General features: G+C 43.1%; 2 protein-coding genes across 5 annotated transcripts in view; one reads left to right on the top strand and one right to left on the bottom strand.

The window, feature by feature from the left end:
* Positions 1–13,291, bottom strand: part of OSTF1 (osteoclast stimulating factor 1) — a 60,506-nt gene extending 47,215 nt beyond the window's left edge. For both annotated transcript variants that reach the window (XM_055578322.1, XM_055578323.1), the window contains exon 1: positions 13,027–13,291. In XM_055578322.1, coding sequence (XP_055434297.1) covers positions 13,027–13,060 — 34 coding nt within the window. In that variant the 5' untranslated portion in view covers positions 13,061–13,291. The remainder of the gene's footprint in view (positions 1–13,026) is intronic.
* Positions 13,292–13,470: 179 nt separating this feature from the next.
* Positions 13,471–24,104, top strand: part of NMRK1 (nicotinamide riboside kinase 1) — a 28,415-nt gene continuing 17,781 nt past the window's right edge. For 2 of the 3 annotated variants that reach the window (XM_055578326.1, XM_055578324.1), the window contains exons 1-2: positions 13,471–13,790; positions 18,096–18,149. In XM_055578326.1, the coding sequence (XP_055434301.1) occupies positions 18,121–18,149 (29 nt within the window). In that variant the 5' untranslated portion in view covers positions 13,471–13,790; positions 18,096–18,120. Of the gene's footprint in view, positions 13,791–17,872; positions 17,960–18,095; positions 18,150–24,104 lie in introns of those variants that run through there. The other variant, XM_055578325.1, reaches the window with a different exon arrangement.

Raw genomic sequence — 24,104 nt, 5'->3', positions numbered from 1 at the left:
TTGACTAGACGGACCTTTGTTGGCAAAGTAATGTCTCTGCTTTTCAATATGCTATCTAGCTTGGTCATAACTTTCCTTCCAAGAAGTAAGTACTTAGGACTTTACTAATACTGCTAGCTAAATTGTTCTCTGCATTACCAAAAGTGTGACTCTGGCTCTGAAAAAATGAAGTTCCATACCATACAAAGATCAACAATGGTAATAGTGTAACTCTAATTATGGGAAGAAGAAACAACAGGGAATATTTTCCAGGACCATAAAAGACTATTAAGACAGGTGGTCCAGACACTTCTGGCTACTGCTGAGTAAGGCCTAGACTAGTAACAGCAGATAGAGGGGCCTGTCAGTGAAATCTTTCCCAGACCCAGGAATGAGCACTCCCAGCACCAAGGGACAAAATGCTCATGAAAATGCCCCCAAACCATAGTCAAATGTATGACCTTGAATGGGCCAAATTGGCACTTGCGATACGCCTCTTTTAGGACTAGGTCAACGGCCAATGCAGCCACTGACCTTCAACACACGCTGACAGGAGTTCAGGGTGGAAATCAGAATCGAGACACACTGTGCACTGGGAAAAACAGCAGAACAGGCCTGCAGATAGATACTTTCAGGAGAAGATTTTATGCGCCCCAATTCTTGCATCTTCTCATATCTAGAAAAGCACTAAAATCATTAACAGTATCAACTGCTTTGGCCATTAAGGACAGAAATGTAACTGAAAGTCAAAATGGAATAGCAGTGGTTCAAATATTCAAGGTAATACTAGGTGACATTATGGATGTGATTACAGACAAGTCCTTGTATTGCTAAGAATTTCAGTCTTCTGAGCTGGATCAAACTTGAGACACTACCAGCCATTCTCAAAACAATGTCTGCTAATAGCTGGTACATGCAGCATTATGGTTTCAAGGTATCCTCTTGTAACTATTAAATTTTTAGAAAATGAAATTGCATTAGATCAGATATTAGCAGAAAAATGAGACATGTAGTGACCAACTATGGAATGAGGTTCGTGACATTGTACAGGAGACAGGGATCAAGACCATCCCTATGGAAAAGAAATGCAAAAAAGCAAAATGGCTGTCTGGGAGGCCTTACAAATAGCTGTGAAAAGAAGAGAAGCGAAAAGCAAAGGAGAAAAGGAATATATAAGCATCTGAATGCAGAGTTCCAAAGAATAGCAAGAAGAGATGAGAAAGCCCTCCTCAGCGATCAATGCAAAGAAATAGAGGAAAACAACAGAATGCGAAAGACTAGAGATCTCTCCAAGAAAATTACAGATACCAAGGGAACGTTTCATGCAAACATGGGCTCGATAAAGGACCTAACAGAAGCAGAAGATATTAAGAAGAGGTGACAAGAATACACAAAAGAACCTTACAAAAAAGATCTTCATGACCCAGATAATCACGATGGTGTGATCACTGACCCAGAGCCAGACATCCTGGAATGTGAAGTCAAGTGGGCCTTAGAAAGCATCACTACAAAGCTAGTGGAGGTTATGGAATTCCAGTTGAGCTATTTCAAATCCTGAAAGATGATGCTGTGAAAGTGCTGCACTCAATATGCCAGCAAATTTGGAAAACTCAGCAGTGGCCACAGGACTGGAAAAGATCAGTTTCCATTCCAATACCAAAGAAAGGCAATGCCAAAGAATGCTCAAACTACTGCACAATTGCACTTATTTCCACATGCTAGTAAAGTAACGCACAAAATTCTCCAAGCCAGGCTTCAGCAGTATGTGAACCATGAACTTCCTGATGTTCAAGCTGGTTTTAGAAAAGGCAGAGGAACCAGAGATCAAATTGCCAACATCTGATGGATCATGGAAAAAGCAAGAGAGTTCCAGAAAAACATCTATTTCTGCTTTATTGACTATGCCAAAGCCTTTGACTGTGTGGATCACAGTCAACTGTGGAAAATTCTGAAAGAGATGGGAATACCAGACCACCTGACCTGCCTCTTGAGAAATCTGTATGCAGGTCAGGAAGCAACAGTTAGGACTGGACATGGAACAACAGAATGGTTCCAAATAGGAAAAGGAGTACGTCAAGGCTGTATATTGTCACCCTGCTTATTTAACTTATATGCAGAGTACATCATGAGAAACACTGGACTGGAAGAAGCACAAGCTGGAATCAAGATTGCCAGGAGAAATATCAATAACCTCAGATATGCAGATGACACCACCCTTATGGCAGAAAGTGAAGAGGAACTCAAAAGCCTCTTGATGAAAGTGAAAGTGGAGAGTGAAGAAGTTGGCTTAAAGCTCAACATTCAGAAAACAAAGATCATGGCATCTGGTCCCATCACTTCATGGGAAATAGATGGAGAAACAGTGGAAACAGTGTCAGACTTTATTTTTGAGGGGCTCCAAAATCACTTCAGATGGTGATTGCAGCCATGAAATTAAAAGACACTTACTCCTTGGAAGGAAAGTTATGACCAACCTAGATAGCATATTGAAAAGCAGAGACATTACTTTGCCAACAAAGGTCCGTCTAGTCAAGGCTATGGTTTTTCCATTGGTCATGTATGGATGGGAGAGTTGAGCTGTGAAGAAGGCTGAGCACTGAAGAATTGATGGTTTTGAACTGTGGTGTTGGAGAAGACTCTTGAGAGTCCCTTGGATTGCAAGGAGATCCAACCAGTCCTTTCTGAAGGAGATCAGCCCTGGGTGTTCTTTGGAAGGAATGATGCAAAGCTGAAACTCCAGTACTTGGGCCACCTCATGCGAAGAGTTGACTCATTGGAAAAGACTCTGATGCTGGGAGGGATTGGGGGCAGGAGGAGAAGGGGATGACAGAGGATGAGATGGCTGGATGGCATCACTGACTCGATGGACGTGAGTCTGAATGAACTCCAGGAGTTGGTGATGGACAGGACCTCCTGTTTGGCTCTTGTTTTTGTCAACTGCTTACAAAGTTTACCTCTGACAGGGTCCAACAGTTTCAGGCTAAACTCATGTTACTATGAGGGAGAATGCTGGTTTTGGGTGAAGACTACCTCGATTTAAGCCAGGTGGTGAGAGACTTCTACTCTACTAGGCAGGACTAGTCCCACTCTCAACAGGAAGTACTTGTAAAAGAGATCTCTACCTCAACTCCCAGGAAGTATACTGAATATAAAGTCTCTCAGGGGGAATTGTTAGGGGAACCACTAACTGAAACCACCCTCCAGCCAGGCACCTAGTAACCACTTGCATGAGTTATCTTACAACAGGAGGTCCTAGTTAAAGAATGCAGAAGTAACAAGATATCACCAACTAGAATAATTTAGGAAAAGTTAAAAGGAGAGAGAAGACACCAGTTCATACATCTACCAAACTCCTAGAATCCTTCTCGCTGGAAGCAAGATGCTGAGAGATGCACGTGCCATTAGGAAGGACCCTGAGTTAGAATGACTGGCCAGAGACAAACAGGAAACTAACCTCATTACCATAAAACCAGAGACTGCAAGCCACGTGGCAGGGCATTCCCTTACCCTGCTGCTCTCTGCCCTGGCATCCCTTCCCCATAAAGTCTCTTGCTTTATCAGCTCATGCGTCTCCTTGGACAATTAATTTCTGAGTGTAGACAAGAGACCGCTCTTGGGCCCTGGAAGTGGTCTCCCTTCCTGCAACGAGCGTCTTTTTGGCGAGCGTCTTATTGGCATCCATGCATGCAGACCCCAGACACATTTCTGCAGAGCCACCCCAATGTTCCTTTCTAGGCAGGTGCAAGGGGAAAAAAAAAAAAAAAACACCGTCCTGTGTAGCCAGAGACCTAATTGAAATCACTCTAGACCTAATTAAGAATATATTATGTCCCCATCCTAGCCCACTTGCCATCCTCTCTCTCTCATAGAAATCTGTATTTATGAACTGCCCTTAAAAAGTATTTAACTCCTCCATGTTTTCATTACCATGGTACTGATCACTGGGAGTAGCAGGGAGATGGGTAAGGGACTATCAAAAATGTCCCAGGGCTCTCTAAAAAGCACAGGATGAAATTATGTAGAAATTAGCAATTATTTGAAAAGTCAGTCTAAGGCAATAGAGATTCAGAATCAGATTTAGAATCAAATGAAAAAACTGAGGTCCAGAGTAGTCTATAGACTGACTTATCAAAATGACCTAATAAGTTAATTAAAAAAAAAATGAGATCAGAATTTCACTCCAAAGCTAACGTTCATTTCCCATTACTATATTCTGCCTCTCTTACCTCCAAATCAGAGTTTGGTCTTCAGTTCAGTTCAGTTCAGTCACTCAGTCGTGTCCAACTCTTTGCGACCCTACGAACTGCAGCACACCAGGCCTCCCTGTCCATCACCAACTCCTGGAATTCACTCAAACTCACGTCCATCGAGTCGGTGATGCCATCCAGCCATCTCATCCTCTGTCGTCCCCTTCTCCTCCTGCCCCCAATCCCTCCCAGCGTCAGAGTCTTTTCCAATGAGTCAACTCTTCGCGTGAGGTGGCCCAAGTACTGGAGTTTCAGCTTTAGCATCATTCCTTCCAAAGAACACCCAGGGCTGATCTCCTTCAGAATGGACTGGTTGGATCTCCTTGCAATCCAAGGGACTCTCAAGAGTCTTCTCCAACACCACGGTTCAAAAGCATCAATTCTTCGCGCTCAGCTTTCTTCACAGTCCAACTTTCACATCCATACGTGACCACTGGAAAAACCATAACCTTGACTAGACGGACCTTTGTTGGCAAAGTAATGTCTCTGCTTTTCAATATGCTATCTAGGTTGGTCATAACTTTCCTTCCAAGGAGTAAGCGTCTTTTAATTTCATGGCTGCAATCACCACATACAGTGATTTTGGAGCCCAAAAAATAAAGTCTGACACCATTTCCACTGTTTCCCCATCTATTTCCCATGAAGTGATGGGACCAGAATTTGGTCTTAGAATACCCTAATTAGCCCATCTTTATGCCTAAATTCCTATCAGTAACAACTAGTTCATCTGAAAAAAGGAATTTCTCTCTCAGGAATGTTTTTTTTTAGCTTATTTTTTAATGTAAGCACATTGGAGAAAACGATTCTGATAAATCAATGATTTAACACTGCAAGTAAATCTCCTCATCAGATGTGAAGCAGTGAGTTTATTCTCAGAGGCCCATGGAACTGAGAAAAGAGGAAGCCAAGTGCCAGGTGATGTCAGTGACAAAAACCGGGATGCTCCTGGGCAAGATATTGTTATAAGGCTCTCTGGGTACGTGGTCTTGGTCCCCAAATCAGAGCTCCAACAACAACGGTCTATGGCAATCAGGTCTACCAAAGGTTAGGTCTGAAGAAGGATGGACACCCAATGGGAAATCTGTCTAAGATCAGACATAGACCCATGCCAATCTTAAGGTCACAGCATGTTGGAAAGGCTCAGTGTGTTAGCCAAAGGGCCATATAACAGGGAACATGTGTCCAAGCAAGCTAAAGACAAGGGTTCAGGGCAGACCAAGCAGCATACATCCCAGTGCCAGTCAACAAGAGAGTGCCTGGTTAGATGTCAAAACATCAGAGAGATCCAGTGCCAACCGAGAATCAGGAAATGAGCAGGAACCCACTGTGGAGAACAGAGCTCCTACTAAGTCAGTGTCAAGTCCTAGGGACCATTTAGAGACTCAATATTTAGGTATAAACTTGGACTCTCCTGAGTAGAAAGACATTAGGCAAGAACTAGAAGCAGCTCTATTGATGCGACAGGCTCCCTGAAAAAGGAAGTGGGCAGTCACCATAAGCACTGACTCCCACTCAACAGCTCTTCTTAATGTACACCCAGGTTGTGATTAGCAGCTCCTTAGGTGACTTCGATTTAGAACCTGAGTTCTGAGGAATAAAAGAGAATTTATTCCTCAGCAGAAAAACTAGGCTGAAAACAATCTTGGGTGTGATATACTATTCAGAAACTAACTTTTGAAAGACTGGTGTTTGTTGCTATGTTTCTCAGACAGTTTTCTGGTCTGAAACACCAGTAAGAATACCTTCAGTTTAGGTCCTCCCAGGGCTATCTGACCTGTATTCAGGTCAAGAAGCAACCATTAGAACCGGGTATGGAACAACGGAATGATTAACAATTGGGAAAGGAGGATGTCAAGGCTGTATATTGTCACCCTGCTTATTTAACTTATATGCAGAGTACATCATGCAAAATGTTGGGCCAGATGAAGCACAAGCTAGAATCAAGACTGTCAGAAGAAATATCAACAACCTCAGATACGCAGATGATACCACTCTAATGGTAGAAAATGAAGAGAAACTAAACAGCCTCTTGATGAGGGTGAAAGGAATGAAAAAGCTGGCTTAAAACTCAACATTGAAAAAACTAAGATCATGGCATCTGGTCCCAACACTTCATGGCAAATAGATGGGGAAAAAGTGGAAACAGGGACAGATTTTATTTTCTTGGGCTCCAAAATCACTGCAGCCATGAAATTAAAAGACACCTACTCCTTGGAAGAAAAGCTATGATAAACCTAAACAGTGTATTAAAAAACAGAGACATCACTTTGCTGACAAAGGCCCATATAGTCAAAGCTATGGTTTTTCCAATAGTCATGTATGGATGTGAGAGCTGGACCATAAAGAAGACTGAATGCTGAAGAACTGATGTTTTTGAATTGTGGAGCTGGAGAAGACTCTTGAGAGTCCCTTGGACTGCAAGGAGATACAACCAGTCAATCCTAAAGGAAATCAACCCTGAATGTTCATTGGAAGGACTGATGCTGAAGCTCCAATACTTTGGACACCTGATGTGAAGAACCGACTCTTTGGAAAAGACCCTGATGCTGGGAAAAGTTGAGGGCAGCAGAAGAAGGGTGCCACTGGGATGGTTGGATGGCATCACCGACTCAATGGACATGAATCTGAACAAACTCCAGGAGATAACAGAGGACAGAAGAGCCCGGTTTGATGCAGTCCATGGAGTCACAAAGAGTCAGACACACCTGAACGAATGAACAACAACAGGGCTACTGTCAACAAACTTTCACAAACTCATCAAAACAACAGGCCCCAAAAGCAGCTCCCAAACCCTGTAAACCTGCATAGACAACAATTTAGAGAAAGTCCTAAGAGTCTGATTTCCAAGAAAGGAAATACGAGACTCTGTGGAATCTTCCAAATCTGGAGTCTGGAGACACCTGCCAACTGTGCCAAAAAACCTGGAGGGTCTTCTCTCAGCCTAGCATTTCTCACCCGTGCTCAGAGAACTGGAATTTGGAGGGATCCTCTCCATAAGCATGGACTGGATCAAGACATTTCTAAAAGATACAGCCACCCCAGAATACTCTCCAAGTGGAAGTCACACAAGTATCATACCAGTGGGTTGAATCAAGTCTGTCCTCATAGACAAGAGAATCCTGACACAGAAGCCCTGAATTTCCCAGAACCCAGCAAAATCCCTGAGTCAGGGATGTCAGAAAGGCTCTCAGGGCTGTTTTCAGATCACTGTAAGAGGCTGGAGGCAGACCCACCAGCAAGAGAAAAAACCTGGTCTAGACACCCTAAAATCAGTTTCTAGGGTCTCCCTTAATTTGAATTTAAACTGCTTTTAGGCTCCCTGGGAAACAGGAACACTAGACTAGGGAAGAACCACCAGATACCTCCCCTCCAGGAACCCCAAGCTCTCACCACTCCATGGTCCCCTCTGTGGCTTGCCGCTGCTGCCACCACCCCCACCCCTTGCTTGTCTTACACAAGTGCCTGAATGGGGGCTTCCTCACTGTTCTGTCCACCCAACAGCAACTGAAGCCAGGCACCTACCTCTTCCACTTCCTCTCAAAGCTACGGTCATGCCCTCGGCCCTGACACTTGCACAGTGAAGAACAGTCTGCTTGCCTGCTGATGCAGTGCTCTACTGGGTGTGGCCCCTCGGCCTCCAGTCTTCTTGGCCTGTGGCTGACAGGGCTGCCCACGCCCACTACCCCTTCCTCCCAATCTGCAACTTGCACCCCTCTGTCCTGGTGCCCCTAATAATAAATTCAAGTTCACACAGGGGCAGCAGGAGGTGGAGACAAGGGTGAGAATGAGTACCTTCTTTGGTTCCAAGAATATAAAACCAAAGCAATTTATCAAATTCTAAGGAAACTAACAAGTTTAAAAATGCTCATCAAAATGCACAAATACGGAACTCTCCCCTAACTTCTACCCTAAGAGTAAGTTGAGGGATTTGCCTTGTAACTTTCTAAAAATTCTACAGATACTCAAACACTGAGTGGGAAAACAACTGGAAAGAATTAATAAAAAGGAGGTGGCCTCAGCAGCCCCACCAGTGACTTGTGTGAGTGAGCTGAAGCTGTGACCCTCTTTAACTCACGTCTGCAAACTAACCACCCACAGCTCTCGTTAACAACTGACAAACTGATAAACACAGGAGTAGATGGTTCACATGTGAACATTCAAATGCTCACTTTCTGTGTGGAGCAATAATGTTTTTCACAAACTGCGACACTAGGCAGAAGGCTTTCTCTTTAATTTGGGACAAATTTCTCCAGTTCACAGTTCCACACCAAATATCCCTGGCTTCTGTGAGAGGAGCTCAGGCCCTGTGCAGTCAAGCAAACATGGACAGGCCATCGTGTCAAGTTATTTCATTTCTCCACATGTCAAATGACTTCCCTCTTTTCTGCCTACTAAATCCTTACTCAGCATTGGAGACCCTGCTTAAATTTTCCCTCTTTAGCAACACCATCTCAGCGTCTTCAAGCTCCTTGCCTTGTACTTCTAGCCCTCTAACTACACTTTGATAATACCGCCTATCACATGTGTGGCAATTTTTTTGTGTAAAGCATGCTCAAACATTTTGGGTAGGAAAGTAAATTAGAACTACCTCTTTGGGAGAGCGTTTTGGAAATGTGTGTGAATGTGGCAATGTCTTAATACATACCCTCTGGCACAACAATCCCACTGCCGGGACTCTGTCCTGTGTGTATACTCACGCATGTAAGCAACAAGGCTGTTGTAACACTATTTGCTATAACAGAAGAAATGACTGAAGCGTGGTTCATGGGTATGGTTAAATAAATACAATAGAGTACTAGAAAGCTGTTCAAAAGAATCAAAAATCTCTCTCTATACTGGTATCTGAAACTATTTTCCCAAGCTCATTTAATTTGTTTGATAATGTTTTTTCCCCAGCTTTATTTAAGTATGAATGAAATGACAAATGAATAGAGAATTTGACTTAACAGTTCAAATCAGCCCACTAAAAGGATGTGTCTGTCCCCGTCTCTCTCCCTCTTCCCAAGCCCATGTATTTTGTTTCCCATGGCTGTTACGCAAGTGAAGACAAATTTGGCAATGGTTTTCATTGGACTTGAGGTATGAGATGAAGGGGATCAGAAAATGTCATCCCAAGATGTAAAAATAGGCCAAAGGACGTTGAATGAGATTTGGACTAGAATCCTCTCATTCTAAGTAGGTCTGATAACCTTCCGATGAGGCCGGAAACCTGATGTCTGTCTGACCTTGACCAATTCTTTTAAATGGCTTATTGATTTTCATGATGGAAGTAAAGCGGTCTAAATATTTCACTGTCTTGGGAAAATAAATTCAAGGGGCTTTGAAGAAGCAAATGTCAATGTTTTGAGTTCTTTCATATTTACAGTAAAAACATCACAAAACTTCAAAGATGTCACACATATGCTGCTTATATAACACCTTTGAGAGGGAAAAGGTTTTCATCTAAAATGATCTGAAGTTTTGTATAATATTTTCCTCTCTGAATAAATGAATCAGTTAAAGCTATCAATAGATGACAGCTAGGGATGATTTTATACTTTCATTTATTTATTTATTGTTCTCTGTACTATAGCTTCTAAATTTTCTATAACAAAAACATATTCCTTCCTTTTTTAGCTATAACATTTTTTTAAGCAAAATGGATAAGTCAGCCATCCAGTTGTAGATAGGCGACAATCTAAGGTATTTTCTGGAGATACCTAAATCTCCCCCGTTAGTTTCAAAAGCTTCAGGGACAAGATCTTATTTTATTGCTCCTTGGAGCCCCAGGGTCTAGCACAGGGCCTAAAATATAAGCTGCATGTATTAAGAAGTGTTTAGCAAACGAATTTTGGATATGGCCACTAACCTTAACTCTGGTATAACCTTAGGAAGGTAAAAAAGGAAATGAAGTGGCAGGGCTCTCCTGCCAGCAGCTGACCAGGACTCTGAAAGAACATTCCTTTGGAAAATGGTACCCCTACTGAGTATACGCCAATCACCCTGACAGATATACATCAGCCCACATTATAGCTACATGTCCACTGCTACTAAAATCTTTCCATAAGTCCTCTGTCCTCCTTCACCTAGCTCCCCTCATTCCCACACTGTCTCTGAAATTGAAGCATGCTGCTTCACCTGGATCTTGCACTGCAGGAAGCTCTAAAGACTAGCATTATGATGCCCCACTTGTGTTTCTTGTAGAGATGTCCAGTCCACTGCAATACTTAAAGAGAACCCACCCATGAGAAGTTCATTTCAGATCTCACTACCACTGTAATAACTCTTCTCAGAGCAAGTAATACATTTTAATTTTATGAACACTGTGAATCTTAGTAATTGATGTGTTCTCTCTCTCTGCTTGAAGCAAAGAGCCAAATCTACAGGCCTTCTTTAGAAACTTTGCAGGACCTTACAACATACATGTCTGTAAGATAACTCTCTCCAGTTTCCTCTTATTATTCTTTCCTCCCTCTACAGGACCCCACTTCCTGCATCTTTTTTTTTTTTTCAAGTCTCATTCAGGAGAAGCTAAGAATTAAATACACCGTGCCGTCCAATTCCAAGTATGCTTTAGACATTTTCACTCATCTATCTTGCCTGCAGGACAAGAAAGTAAATGTCAGCACCACCCTTCTTGTTGCTACAGCCAAGGGGTGCGTTTGTGACAACAAAGTCTGACTGAGGACCAGAGACACTTTCCTTCCCACTTCCTGCCTACCAGGAAGGTAAAAAAAGTTCAAGTACACATGATGACAGGAGTTAATGGTATGCTTTGATGTAAAGCATAGTAACATCAAGGTTAAGAGCTCAGACTCTGGGGCCAAACTACCTGGGTTCTAATTCTGTCCACTCCTCCCCACTCAGTGGCTAATCTTGGGCTCCTTAACTTGACCTTTCTTGACTTAGCTTCATTTCCGCATCTGTGAAATGGGAACAATGCAGGTACTGACCTCATAGGGTTATTGTGAGAGGTAAATGAGATAATACACGGAAAGTGCTTAGATCAGTGCCTGGCACACTGTAAACGAGAGCCAGGACTATAATAGGCCCCTTCTGTTTTCAACTAAGCCAGGCCACACAAAGTTTCAAGTTGGATTAAAAGTAGTATTTCTCACTGTAAATTAGGTCACTGACAGATTATTTCTAGGGTCATCTTATTTTAGTTTGGATCTCATTTACAAATCAGTGTGGAGTCTGAATAGTAGTCATTTTTTAACCATTTGCTTTCTGATTTACTGAACAGGAGAAAGCAGTAAGGTCAGACAACAAAAATGGTTCCTGAAAGTGTATTTCCAACTGGTCACAGTGTGATCCCTAAACCACACCCAGGCAAATACACAAAAACACATCACGTCTGTGCCCCTCCAGCTGCAGCACAGACGTCACTGAATGTCTAGAGATGAAAAACCTCATGAATGGCTTCTCAGGACCTTCTTTGAAATAAAGTACTCTGTTCAGTTATCAAAGAATAACTCTGCTGTGTTGATTACTTGAGGTCCTGATTTATACATGAGTTTAGAAAGCTGCCATTTTCCACAAACGCACTTAGAAGGCAAATTCCTCATCAGACTCCATTTCTAAAGAAACAGAGCCCAATCCTAGCCATGTCCCACCTTTGCTCACACCAGAGCCAAAGTCCCAGCAAAGTCACACCCAGCCCACCAAAATTCAAGTCCCAGGTGACTATGTCATATATGCGAGTGTGTACAGAATTTTCAAATAAAATGACTTGAAACTACCACTGCATGATGGTGAAGAAAGAAAACTGGATGAGATGAAAGTTGAACATCTTGACAAAAGTTTACAAAAATGAAGAAAAAAAATCAATCACTGAAACGACTCTCTTCTAATCAAGGTTACTTTGAAACTGGATGTAAATAGATACATTTCAGTCTGTAATATACTGAAGTTACCTGAGACCAGGAAGAAAAAAGCTGCGAGTATGTCAGAGCCATTTCTCGTCCATTTCCTACGTTTTCTGTAATCACCTACCCAATGAAGGCATGAGTTTGTTACAGTATCGAACTAAAATGCGTCAGTCCCTTTTAAATACTTCTTTCTCCATGTCCCAGAAAATATTCTAGGGATCGAAGAAGAAATGAACAAGGAACATTCGCCAAAAGAGCTCCTTTGAGGAAATCTCACCCTTTCCAGTTTAACTAGACAAACTCACAGAGGGAGTAAAGCAAAGGGCTTGTACAGCACTATAAAGTGACACTTCCGAATAGTAATAACTGAGATTACCCTGCCACAGCCTAGATTCTTCTAGTCAGGAGCTCAACTACAGTTTCCTAAACGCTTTTCCCAAGATCTTAAGGTCAATTTACTGCTCCCCTGTAAAGTCCCAAAGGAGACTCGCTCACCCACCCCACCCTATAAGCAGCGCACTTCCCGTTCGCTTTGGCCGGTCAAGAACTCAAACTTGACACTGACACACAGTGAAGGAAAAAAAAAAAAAGAGGAAGTGGCTGAAGAAAAAACCATTTCAAGACTTTTTTTTTCCCCCTAAGGGAGATCAATGGCCCTGTCTTCCAGGAAAGCGTCAATGGGACGTAGCCATCACATCGATGGGAAAGTTGCAGCGAATGACAACGCTGAAAAACCGAGGGTGACTCCTCTTTAAAAATGAAAATTTTTAAATTCCTCGAAAATCTTCTTGCGATCTGTCTCCTGGAGCGAACGCAACAACTCCCACCCTGGTGCGTGGGTCGCGAAAGCGAGGCTCGGGGCGGGGTACGTGCCTGACCTGCCCTGCCAAGGGGCAGATGGAGCGCGGGGCACCGCGGCCGGCCCGGGATCCCCCGAACACCTCCCTTACCTGGTTTGACTGGTTTGGGTGGCGGCTTCGACATCTCTCTTCCTGGAGAGGCTGATTCTGAAGACCACGCACGAAAAATCAACCAGACGCGCCTCCAGCCGACACTCTGAGCGCCTCAGTTTCTTTTTGTCTGCTTTGCAGTGGTGCGCCTTCAGGGACCTGTGTCTACTCTCGGCAGCCGGACAAGCCGAGGCAGGCAAGGCAGCTCAGCGAAGTGCCCCGCCCCGCCCCGCCCCGCCCCGTGGCCGACCGAGCTGTCTGGAGCGCGCGGCCCCGTAGACGAGGAAGTAGCCGCCGCCTAGCCGAGCGCTTATTGGCTCCCCGGCTGCCCGCTCCGCCGCAGCAGGAGTGCGGGCGGCGCGCACGGCTGCGCGCCCGGAGGCAGAACCAGGCGGAGCCGGACGGGGAAGCCCCAGGCTCGCGCCGGCCGCGCGCGCCCTAATCGGGAAAGGGCCGGACAGAGCAGGATAGCGCGCGCGCGCGCGCGCGCAGGCGCGGGGCCACGCACGCCGGAGGCGCCCCCCGCTCCCCCCCCCCCCCCCAACGCCGGCCAGAGCCTGCTGCCGCGTTCGCTCCAGGTGGTACGGAACCTAGGTTGGCCTTCTCTACCCTGGGCAGCCTCTGACCCGGAAGGGGAGCGGGGAAAGAGGCTGTGCCCCTCTTGGTTAACGAGCTTCGGAGGTTGCGGCGGGTTAGTGACAGGCGCGCGCTTAGCGATCGCCTGTGCCACTTTGCTCGGGAGCAGTCGAACGAACTAGCGCCCGGTGAGTACCTGCCTGACTCCGCCGCTCCCCGCCACACAGACTCGCTGGGGCCTGGAGGTGTTTCCAGAGTGTTCCTGCGCTGGAGCCTGAGCCCGGCTGTGTCTTGTAAGCTCTGTTAGGCTATCTACCACCCTAAATGGACTGATAAGTGGCCTGCCCAGGAGAAAGTGTTGTCCTGATGGGGTACTACTCTCACGCCCCCTAATATTCCTTAAATAGGAGTCGGTCTTCTGGAGACCATACAGGTTTTGGGGAGAAGTCACTGGGGTAGGGGTGAGGTCTTGATCCCTATCGGAGGAGGCAGTCTTCTCTAGCGTTGAGAGTGACTAACAGAGCCCCTCGTTGTTGCCTGTTACTGTACAGCCTAAGAATGATTTTCACATTTTTTTTTAGATGGATTAAAAGAAATCAAAAGAAGTAGAGTTTGTGGTACATGGAAATTATATGAAATTCAAATTTCAATGTCCATAAAGTTTATTAGAACACAGCCACGCTCATTTGCTTCTGAATTGCCTGAGGCCACTTTCACTTCCTAACGGCAGAGTTGAGCACCTGCCCACGAAACCCCAAATATTTACCGTCTAGAACTTCGCAGAGCAAGTTTGCCCACCCTAGACCTAGCAGGTTGAATCTCCACTGGGAGGCAAGGGCTAGAACGGACAAGAAACACAATGGGCGAAAATTTAGAATAGCATAGGCAATATGATAAATCACTTGTATTGGGGGGGAGGAATAAAAATTGAGAAGAAAAAACTTTGTATGAGAGTCTATGTAAAATGAAGCTTCGAAGTCTACTAGGAATTAAGTGAAACAGTGATTCCAAGACAAGGGGCAAGGGTTGTGTATTCGGACAGGCAAGCCTTGGTGTTTACCAAAAGGGAGCAAAGTTTAAAAAAAAAAAATAGTAGAAAAAGACTTCCCTGTCTCATAGAAAATAATCAAAATGTTGAAGAAAATAAATTGAGTGAGAGGTCCTGAAACATTTCACTCTTCTAGAAAAACCAGGCTGCTGTTGAAACTGATTGAAAAACCTTTTTAGTTTTGTCATCATCCATTCCTACTACGGAGTTGCTAGCTTTCTTATAATCTGCTGATTCTACACATGCCACCTCTGACTGTTTTGCAGTTTAGTATACAAAATGTACACTGTTTAGTAGTGAAATAATTTAAATATAGAGATGGAAATACCAGGTCACATTACTTGCCTCTGAGAAACCTATATGCAGGTCAAGAAGCAACAGTTAGAACCAGACATGGAACAACAGAACTGGTTCAAATTGGGAAAGGAGTCCATGAAGGCTGTATATTGCCACCCTGCTTATGGAACTTATATGCAGAGTACATCATAAGAAATGCTGGGCTAGATGACTCACAAGCTGGAATCAAGACTGCCAGGGGAAATATCTACTGCCTTTCATGACAGAAAATGAAGAGGAGCTAAAGAGCCTCTTGATGGAGGTGAAAGAGGAGACTGAAAAAGCTGACTTAAAGCTCAGTATTTAAAAAACAGAAAAAGGCATCCGGTCCTATCACTTAATGACAAATAGATGGGAAAAAATGGAAACCGTGACAGACTATTTTTTTATTTTCTTGGGCTCTAAAATCAGACAATGACTTCAGCCATGAAATTAAAAGACACTTGTTCTTTGGAAGAAAAGCTATGACAAACCTAGACAGCATATTAAAAAGCAGAGACATTACTTTGCCAACAAAGGTCTGTCTAGTCAAAGCTATGATTTTTCCAGATGGGGCACAGAAAATACCCCCCCAATAATAAATCAATCAAAATAACATCTGTTATACAGGAGAGCCTCACAATTAAGGCAGCACACGTACAGCATCCTTTCTCTGCTCCTGGTAGTAAAGTGCTTTTTAGCAGCTTTGAAAGATGATTAGAAGTTAACTCATTTGGTTTGGTTTTGTTTCTAGTTTTGTTTTGTTCTTTGGCTGCACCGTGTGGCTTGCAGGATCTTAGTTCTCCGACCAGGATCCAACCCCAGGCCCCAGCAGTGAAAGTGCTGAGTTCTAAACCATGGAGCACCTGGGAATTCCCTCTAGTTTTCCATGTACTGTATGTGTGCTCTTGAGCAAGTCACTCCATTGCCTGGGCCAGTTTCAACTTGTGTAGAATGGAGGAGTGTGGACCATGTGATCTCTTAAGATTGTATCTCTCCAGGCTTGAGAATTTAGGCTGTGATAAATTATCCAAAAATAGGTGAGCTGGAAGCAAGGAACAACAAAGTTTATGAATTTTTTTTGTTCTTATTTTGCTAATTAAGGACATGAATCTACTATTACCTACTGCCAACATAATTTTGTAGGGAAAAGGACATGTTTTAAAAGTGTAAGATGTTAAGATGTAAGAAAGCTACCATCTCAGGATAAAGGGCAGCCTTTCCCATCCTAAAAAAGGATAGTTGGCAGGCTTGCACTGACATACTGAAAATAAGAATAGGGTAAAATATTATTCAAAAGCAGAAAAATTACAATGTAAAATATTATTTTATAATACTCATATGTAATTGTTCCCTTGATACACTTTGGCAATTTGGATGGGGATAAATATATTCTATATTATGCAACTCCCAGTAAAACTCAGATGTCCAACCTGATGTATTATTTTATTTCTGTCACAGTCGCATTCTTGTCTCACATAGGCTAGTAAATGAAATTGGAACCTCACCTTACCCAGTTGCACTCAATTTGGAATACCCATTGTTTCCAGTATTAAGGGTGGTAGGGATTGGTTCCAGAACCATACCCACCAACCCAGGAATGCCAAAATCTGCAGATGCCCAAGTCCCTTATATAAAATGGCAAAGTATTTGCATTTAACTTATGCACATCCTCTCACGTGCTTTAAATCATTTCTAGACATGTAATCCCTAATAAAATGGACATGCTGTGGAAATAATTGTAAATTCAATGCAAACGCTATGTAAATAGTTGCTGGTGCAGCAAATTCAAGTTTTGCTCTTTGGAACTTCCTAAATTTTTTTTCCCCCAAATACTTTCAAACCAGTGTTGGTTGAATCTGCATATGTGGAGCCCTCAGACACCAAGGGCCAACTGTGTTCTGGAAAAGCTGAAGAAAAGCCAAGGAACACCATCCCTCTCTCTACCAGATTTTTCTCCCTACTATCCCCACAGAGGGAGTCTGGACACAGGTCCGGGTAGGAACTGGGAGGGCAGCCAAGACTAGCCACCATGTACCCGGGGTGGCACAGCTTAGATTCCTAATCATTCCGCTAGAACAGTCAGGAATAAAGAGCAGCATCAGTCAGAGACAACCTTCTAGAACCATTGTGCTAAGGTTCCCTGCTGCTGGGCTTCATCTTCTCACTTAAAGAGATGACAGTGGTCCTTGGAATATCCACAAGAGTACTTTGGTAAATCTTAGGGGGCCATGCATTAAAATGCTCTCCACTCCCCAGACCAGGGGTCAGCCAGCAGTGGCCTGCAGCTAAAACCCAGCCCTTTGCCTGAACACTTGTAACATTTTGTAATAGGAAACACTCATTCTGAAATCCAGTAAGGGAAATGTTATCCCAATAGAAAAGGAATCCCATTCTTCTCATTTGTAGACATGCATTACAAAAAAAAAAAAAGTACTCAATTATTATTATGTTTTGGCTTCTGTCAAAAAGTTTGTGCAAATGGTTTCTCTCTTGTAAGTTCTTAAATAATAACCCTGACTTTGCCTCCTGGCCCACAAAGCCTCAAATATTTACTCCCTGGCCCATTACTGAAAATTTTTCTACCCTGGCCCTAGAGTGAGGAAATAGCACCCTTAAAGGGAGCACCCTTTAAGTCCCTGGAGCACCCTCCAGGCTCTGGCCAGCAGTGACTTTCTCCCCATTTCAGAAGGAGAAAGAGGCCATCTCAGCCAACTCCTTGCCTTGGGGTTAATGGGTCATTCTTGGGTGATTGAGTCATGTAGGTGACAAGTCATCTGCCTGAGGGGAGCGTGAAACTCTGTAATATGCCCCAGGGCTCTGCAGCTCTTCCCTGCCCTTGAAAACAAACCCTCAGGGATGTGTGCTTGGCCATAGGGACCCTTTTAGTTCCCTTGACTTGGCTCTTGGGCCCTGAGTACTACCCGCCGTTGGCGCTTAGCACGAGAGTATGGCAGAGAGAAGCTGGTACTGTTTGAAGCTCTCCCATGGAATGTGGGTAATCCAAGGGGGGTAACCCAGAGTTCAGTAGCATCTTCTCCTTCAGCTGGCCCTCCTAAGTTAGGACTCTCTTTTATCTCTTTGGACACCTAAGTGATATGCCTTCGATTTTTTTTTTTTTTAATTTTAGGAAGACGTGATTTTCAAAGCTAATTATGAAAACATTTGTCATTGGAATCAGTGGGTAAGTAATTTTGCTACCAATAGCTGGTCAAGATACTCAGGATGTCCAAAGGGTGTTGCCATGTGGATGTGGTGGGAGAAGGAGAAGCAGTGAGAAGGAAAGAGAAAAGAGAGCAAGCCACTACTGAATTTAAAAGAATTAAGCATTGGCTATGTAGATGCCGAGAAATGGGAGAATTTCCTGTAAACAGAAACAGGAGAGTCAGTACACAAAGTCTACCTGCTTGACTTTATTTTCTGAAGCTGACACCAGTGGCAAGGCCTCATCAGATGCTACTTTGGTTTGGGGTGATATATCATTCTCCACATGGCTGCTCCTCCACTGTGACTTAGAAAATCTACGGTTTCTTTCCAGTTATGCTCAGTTTGGACATGTGGAATGAGGAAACACCTCACCGCTACTCCTTTTTCCCCATACTTTTTTATCTTGAAGTAGTCCTTATTGCCGTGGCATGATTATTAATCATTTACCCCTCTCACTCTTAGAAGTGTCCTAAATTATCCTAAATTATATGGTCACCCTACCCATGTAACCAGAAGTGGGCATTCAAATAAGACTACAGCAACTCAAGAGGACATTGTTTTTTTGCTAGTGCATTATATTCATCTTTCTTCTGAGTACTTTCACATTATGTGTAGTCTAGTTAATAAAATAGTTAAGACTATTGAAATTAAAAGTTTGTGATTTGGGCAAGATCGTTGTATTATTGTATTACATTACTATAGTGAGTCATCAGTTAGAAGTAAAATTGAGTGAATTAAATGCCAGAACTTTGCCCTGACTTGCTCCCGTCTAATTAGAACAAAGTTCAGTTTTTCTCTGCCTTGGCTTCTCTTGTCCATCCCTTGCTTTCCATGCTCATTGCCACCATCCTAATTAAAGCCCTTTTATTCCCTGATTCCAGTCTCCTCCTTTTAATCTTTCCTACATACCTCTACCAGTTTAATCTTTATACAAAATTTTTAGATTATTTTCTCACCTGATGAACGATATCCAGTGGTTCCCAATTATTTAAAATGCAGTCTGAATTTCTGGATATATGAGGACCATCCAAAATAAAAAATATATAAGCGTCAGGGGCAGGCAGGGTACAGGAAAAATTTTATGTAGGAGCTTAGGGGTGTCACCAAAGACTCCATTTCTCTCTGTGTCTTCCTCCTTTTGAATTCATCTAAAGTTGGTTGCATTATTTGGTCACAGGAGACCACCAGCAGTTCCTGGGACCTCGTGCTGCTTCTGAGCCTAGCACTAGGGCAGGGACTTTGCTTCCCCTAGGTCAAGGGTCTCTTAGACTTGACCAGCTGTGTCACATACCCACAGTCACAGTCAAAGGCAAAAGCAAGGAGACTACCTTGATTGGTTTAGGCCAGTGGGGCCCGTCTCTGAAATTGAGAGCGGGTCACTCCAAACCAGACCTTGGGAACAGGGTGGCAGGAGGGGGAGCCCGGAGAGGCCACTGCCAGATCCACTACAGGATCCAGTCCAACCTTCATTCCGCATACATTCGAGTAAACGCCCCTCATCTCAGTATTCCAGCGCTACATGTGGAAATCTGGGTCATGCTTTCTTGTCATGTGCATTACTCCCTAAGAAAGCCTCTCTTCACTGTCTCTTCCTCAGCATGGGCCAGGATTTTGTTGCTGCGTCTGCAAAGCCCTTGCCAGACTCAGCTGCAGTTCCTGCCTGCCTTCCTCCAAATGCACTGTGCTGCATCTCAGTTCAGTTCACTTCAGGTCAGTCGCTCAGTCGTGTCCGACCCTTCGCGACCCCATGAATCCCAGCACGCCAGGCATCCCTGTCCATCACCAACTCCCGGAGTTCACTCAGATTCACGTCCATCGAGTCAGTGATGCCATCCAGCCATCTCATCCTCTGTCGTCCCCTTCTCCTCTTGCCCCCAATCCCTCCCAGCATCAGAGTCTTTTCCAATGAGTCAACTCTTTGCATGAGGCGACCAAAGTACTGGAGTTTCAGCTTTAGCATCATTCCTTCCAAAGAAATCCCAGGGCTGATCTCCTTCAGAATGGACTAGTTGGATCTCCTTGCAGTCCAAGGGACTCTCAAGAGTCTTCTCCAACACCACAGTTCAAAAGCAACAATTCTTCGGTTCTCAGCCTTCTTCACAGTTCAACTCTCCCATCCATACATGACCACTGGAAAAATGATATCCTTGACTAGACGGACCTTTGTTGGCAAAGTAATATGTCTGCTTTTCAATATGCTGTCTAGGTTAGTCATAACTTTTCTTCCAAGGAGTAAGCGTCTTTTAATTTCATGGCTGAAATCACCATCTGCAGTGATTTTGGAGCCCAGAAAAATAAAGTCTGACACTGTTTCCACTGTTTCTCCATCTATTTCCCATGAAGTGATGGGACCAGATGCCATGATCTTCGTTTTCTGAATGTTGAGCTTTAAACCAACTTTTTCACTCTCCTTTTTCACTTTCATCAAGAGGCGTTTTAGTTCCTCTTCACTTTGTGCCATAGGGTGGTGTCATCTGCATATCTGAGGTTATTGATATTTCTCCTGGCAATCTTGATTCCAGCTTGTGTTTCTTCCAGTCCAGCGTTTCTCATGATGTACTCTGCATAGAAGTTAAATAAGCAGGGTGACAACATACAGCCTTGACGTACTCCTTTTCCTATTTGGAACCAGTCTGTTGTTCCATGTCCAGTCCTAACTGTTGCTTCCTGACCTGCATACAGATTTCTCAAGAGGCAGGTCAGGTGGTCTGGTATTCCCATCTCTTTCAGAATTTTCCACAGTTGATTGTGACCCACGCAGTCAAAGGCTTTGGCATAGTCAATAAAGCAGAAATAGATGTTTTTCTGGAACTCTCTTGCTTTTTCCATGATCCATCAGATGTTGGCAATTTGATCTCTGGTTCCTCTGCCTTTTCTAAAACCAGCTTGAACATCTGGAGCTCACGGTTCACGTATTGCTGAAGCCTGGCTTGCAGAATTTTGAGCATTACTTTACTAGCATGTGAGATGAGTACAATTGTGCGGTAGTTTGAGCATTCTTTGGCATTACCTTTCTTTGGGATTGGAATGGAAACTGATCTTTTCCAGTCCTGTGGCCACTGCTGAGTTTTCCAAATTTGCTGGCATATTGAGTGCGGCACTTTCACAGTGTCATCTTTCAGGATTTGAAATAGCTCAACTGGAATTCCATCACCTCCACTAGCTTTGTTCATAGTGATGCTTTCTAAGGCCCACTTGACTTCACATTCCAGGATGTCTGTTTCTAGGTCAGTGATCCATCATGATTATCTGGGTCATGAAGCTCATTTTTGTACAGTTCTTCTCTGTATTCTTGCCACCTCTTCTTAATATCTTCTGCTTCTGTTAGTTCCATACCATTTCTGTCCTTTATTGAGCCCATCTTTGCATGAAATGTCCCCTTGGAATCTCTAATTTTCTTGAAGAGATCTCTAGTCTTTCCCATTCTTGTACTTAAAATTTGCTGCCCTGTGAACTAATTACCAGACCACCTGACCTGCCTCATGAAAAACCTGTATGCAGGTCAGGAAGCAACAGTTAGAACTGGACATGGAACAACAGACTGGTTCCAAATAGGAAAAGGAATACATCAAGGCTGTATATTGTCACCCTGCTTATTTAACTTCTATGCAGAGTACATCATGAGAAACGCTGTACTGGTTCATCTCCAGTCGTTACCTTAGGCAAGTTTTTATGAACATACAACTTTTCAACCCTTAGTTCCTCAACTGGACAATGAGAATTTTTTTTATTTTTTTTTTCTTACATCCTTTTTTTTTTTTTTTATATTTTATTTTATTTTTAAACTTTACATAATTGTATTAGTTTTGCTAAATATCAAAATGAATCCGCCACAGGTATACATGTGTTCCCCATCCTGAACCCTCCTCCCTCCTCCCTCCCCATTCCATCCCTCTGGGTCGTCCCAGTGCACCAGCCCCAAGCATCCAGTATCGTGCATCGAACCTGGACTGGCAACTCGTTTCATACATGATATTTTACATGTTTCAATGCCATTCTCCCAAATCTTCCCATCCTCTCCCTCTCCCACAGAGTCCATAAGACTGTTCTATACATCAGTGTCTCTTTTGCTGTCTCGTACACAGGGTTATTGTTACCATCTTTCTAAATTCCATATATATGCGTTAGTATACTGTATTGGTGTTTTTCTTTCTGGCTTACTTCACTCTGTATAATAGGCTCCAGTTTCATCCACCTCATTAGAACTGATTCAAATGTATTCTTTTTAATGGCTGAGTAATACTCCATTGTGTATATGTACCATAGCTTTCTTATCCATTCATCTGCTGATGGACATCTAGGTTGCTTCCATGTCCTGGCTATTATAAACAGTGCTGCGATGAACATTGGGGTACACGTGTCTCTTTCCCTTCTGGTTTCTTCAGTGTGTATGCCCAGCAGTGGGATTGCTGGATCATAAGGCAGGTCTATTTCCAGTTTTTTAAGGAATCTCCACACTGTTCTCCATAGTGGCTGTACTAGTTTGCATTCCCACCAACAGTGTAAGAGGGTTCCCTTTTCTCCACACCCTCTCCAGCATTTATTACTTGTAGACTTTTGGATCAAAGCCATTCTGACTGGTGTGAAATGGTACCTCATAGTGGTTTTGATTTGCATTTCTCTGATAATGAGTGATGTTGAGCATCTTTTCATGTGTTTGTTAGCCATCTGTATGTCTTCTTTGGAGAAATGTCTATTTAGTTCTTTGGTCCATTTTTTGATTGGGTCATTTATTTTTCTGGAGTTGAGCTGTAGGAGTTGCTTGTATATTCTCGAGATTAGTTGTTTGTCAGTTGCTTCATTTGCTATTATCTTCTCCCATTCTGAAGGCTGTCTTTTCACCTTGCTAATAGTTTCCTTTGATGTGCAGAAGCTTTTAAGGTTAATTAGGTCCCATTTGTTTATTTTTGCTTTTATTTCCAATATTCTGGGAGGTGGGTCATAGAGGATCCTGCTGTGATGTATGTCAGAGAGTGTTTTGCCTATGTTCTCCTCTAGGAGTTTTATAATTTCTGGTCTTACTTTTAGATCTTTAATCCATTTTGAGTTTATTTTTGTGTATGGTGTTAGAGTGTTGTAGTTTCATTCTTTTACAAGTGATTGACCAGATTTCCCAGCACCACTTGTTAAAGAGATTGTCTTTAATCCATTGTATATTCTTGCCTCCTTTGTCAAAGATAAGGTGTCCATATGTGCGTGGATTTATCTCTGGGCTTTCTATTTTGTTCCATTGATCTATATTTCTGTCTTTGTGCCAGTACCATACTGTCTTGATAACTGTGGCTTTGTAGTAGAGCCTGAAGTCAGGTAGGTTGATTCCTCCAGTTCCATTCTTCTTTCTCAAGATCGCTTTGGCTATTCGAGGTTTTTTGTATTTCCATACAAATTGTGAAATTATTTGTTCTAGCTCTGTGAAGAATGCTGTTGGTAGCTTGATAGGGATTGCATTGAATCTATAGATTGCTTTGGGTAGTATACTCATTTTCACTATATTGATTCTTCCAATCCAGGAACATGGTATATTTCTCCATCTCTTAGTGTCCTCTTTGATTTCTTTCACCAGTGTTTTATAGTTTTCTATATATAGCTCTTTAGTTTCTTTAGGTAGATATATTCCTAAGTATTTTATTCTTTCCGTTGCAATGGTGAATGGAATTGTTTCCTTAATTTCTCTTTCTGTTTTCTCATTATTAGTGTATAGGAATGCAAGTGATTTCTGTGTGTTGATTTTATATCCTGCAACTTTACTATAGTCATTGATTAGTTCTAGTAATTTTCTGGTGGAGTCTTTAGGGTTTTCTATGTAGAGGATCATGTCATCTGCAAACAGTGAGAGCTTTACTTCTTCTTTTCCAATTTGGATTCCTTTTATTTCTTTTTCTGTTCTGATTGCTGTGGCCAAAACTTCCAAAACTATGTTGAATAGTAATGG

This window comes from Bubalus kerabau, chromosome 4 (assembly GCF_029407905.1).
Source record: "Bubalus kerabau isolate K-KA32 ecotype Philippines breed swamp buffalo chromosome 4, PCC_UOA_SB_1v2, whole genome shotgun sequence".
Classification (NCBI taxonomy): domain Eukaryota; kingdom Metazoa; phylum Chordata; class Mammalia; order Artiodactyla; family Bovidae; genus Bubalus; species Bubalus kerabau.
Note: the sequence above shows the minus strand (reverse complement) of the source record. Positions and strands in the feature narration are given on the sequence as shown.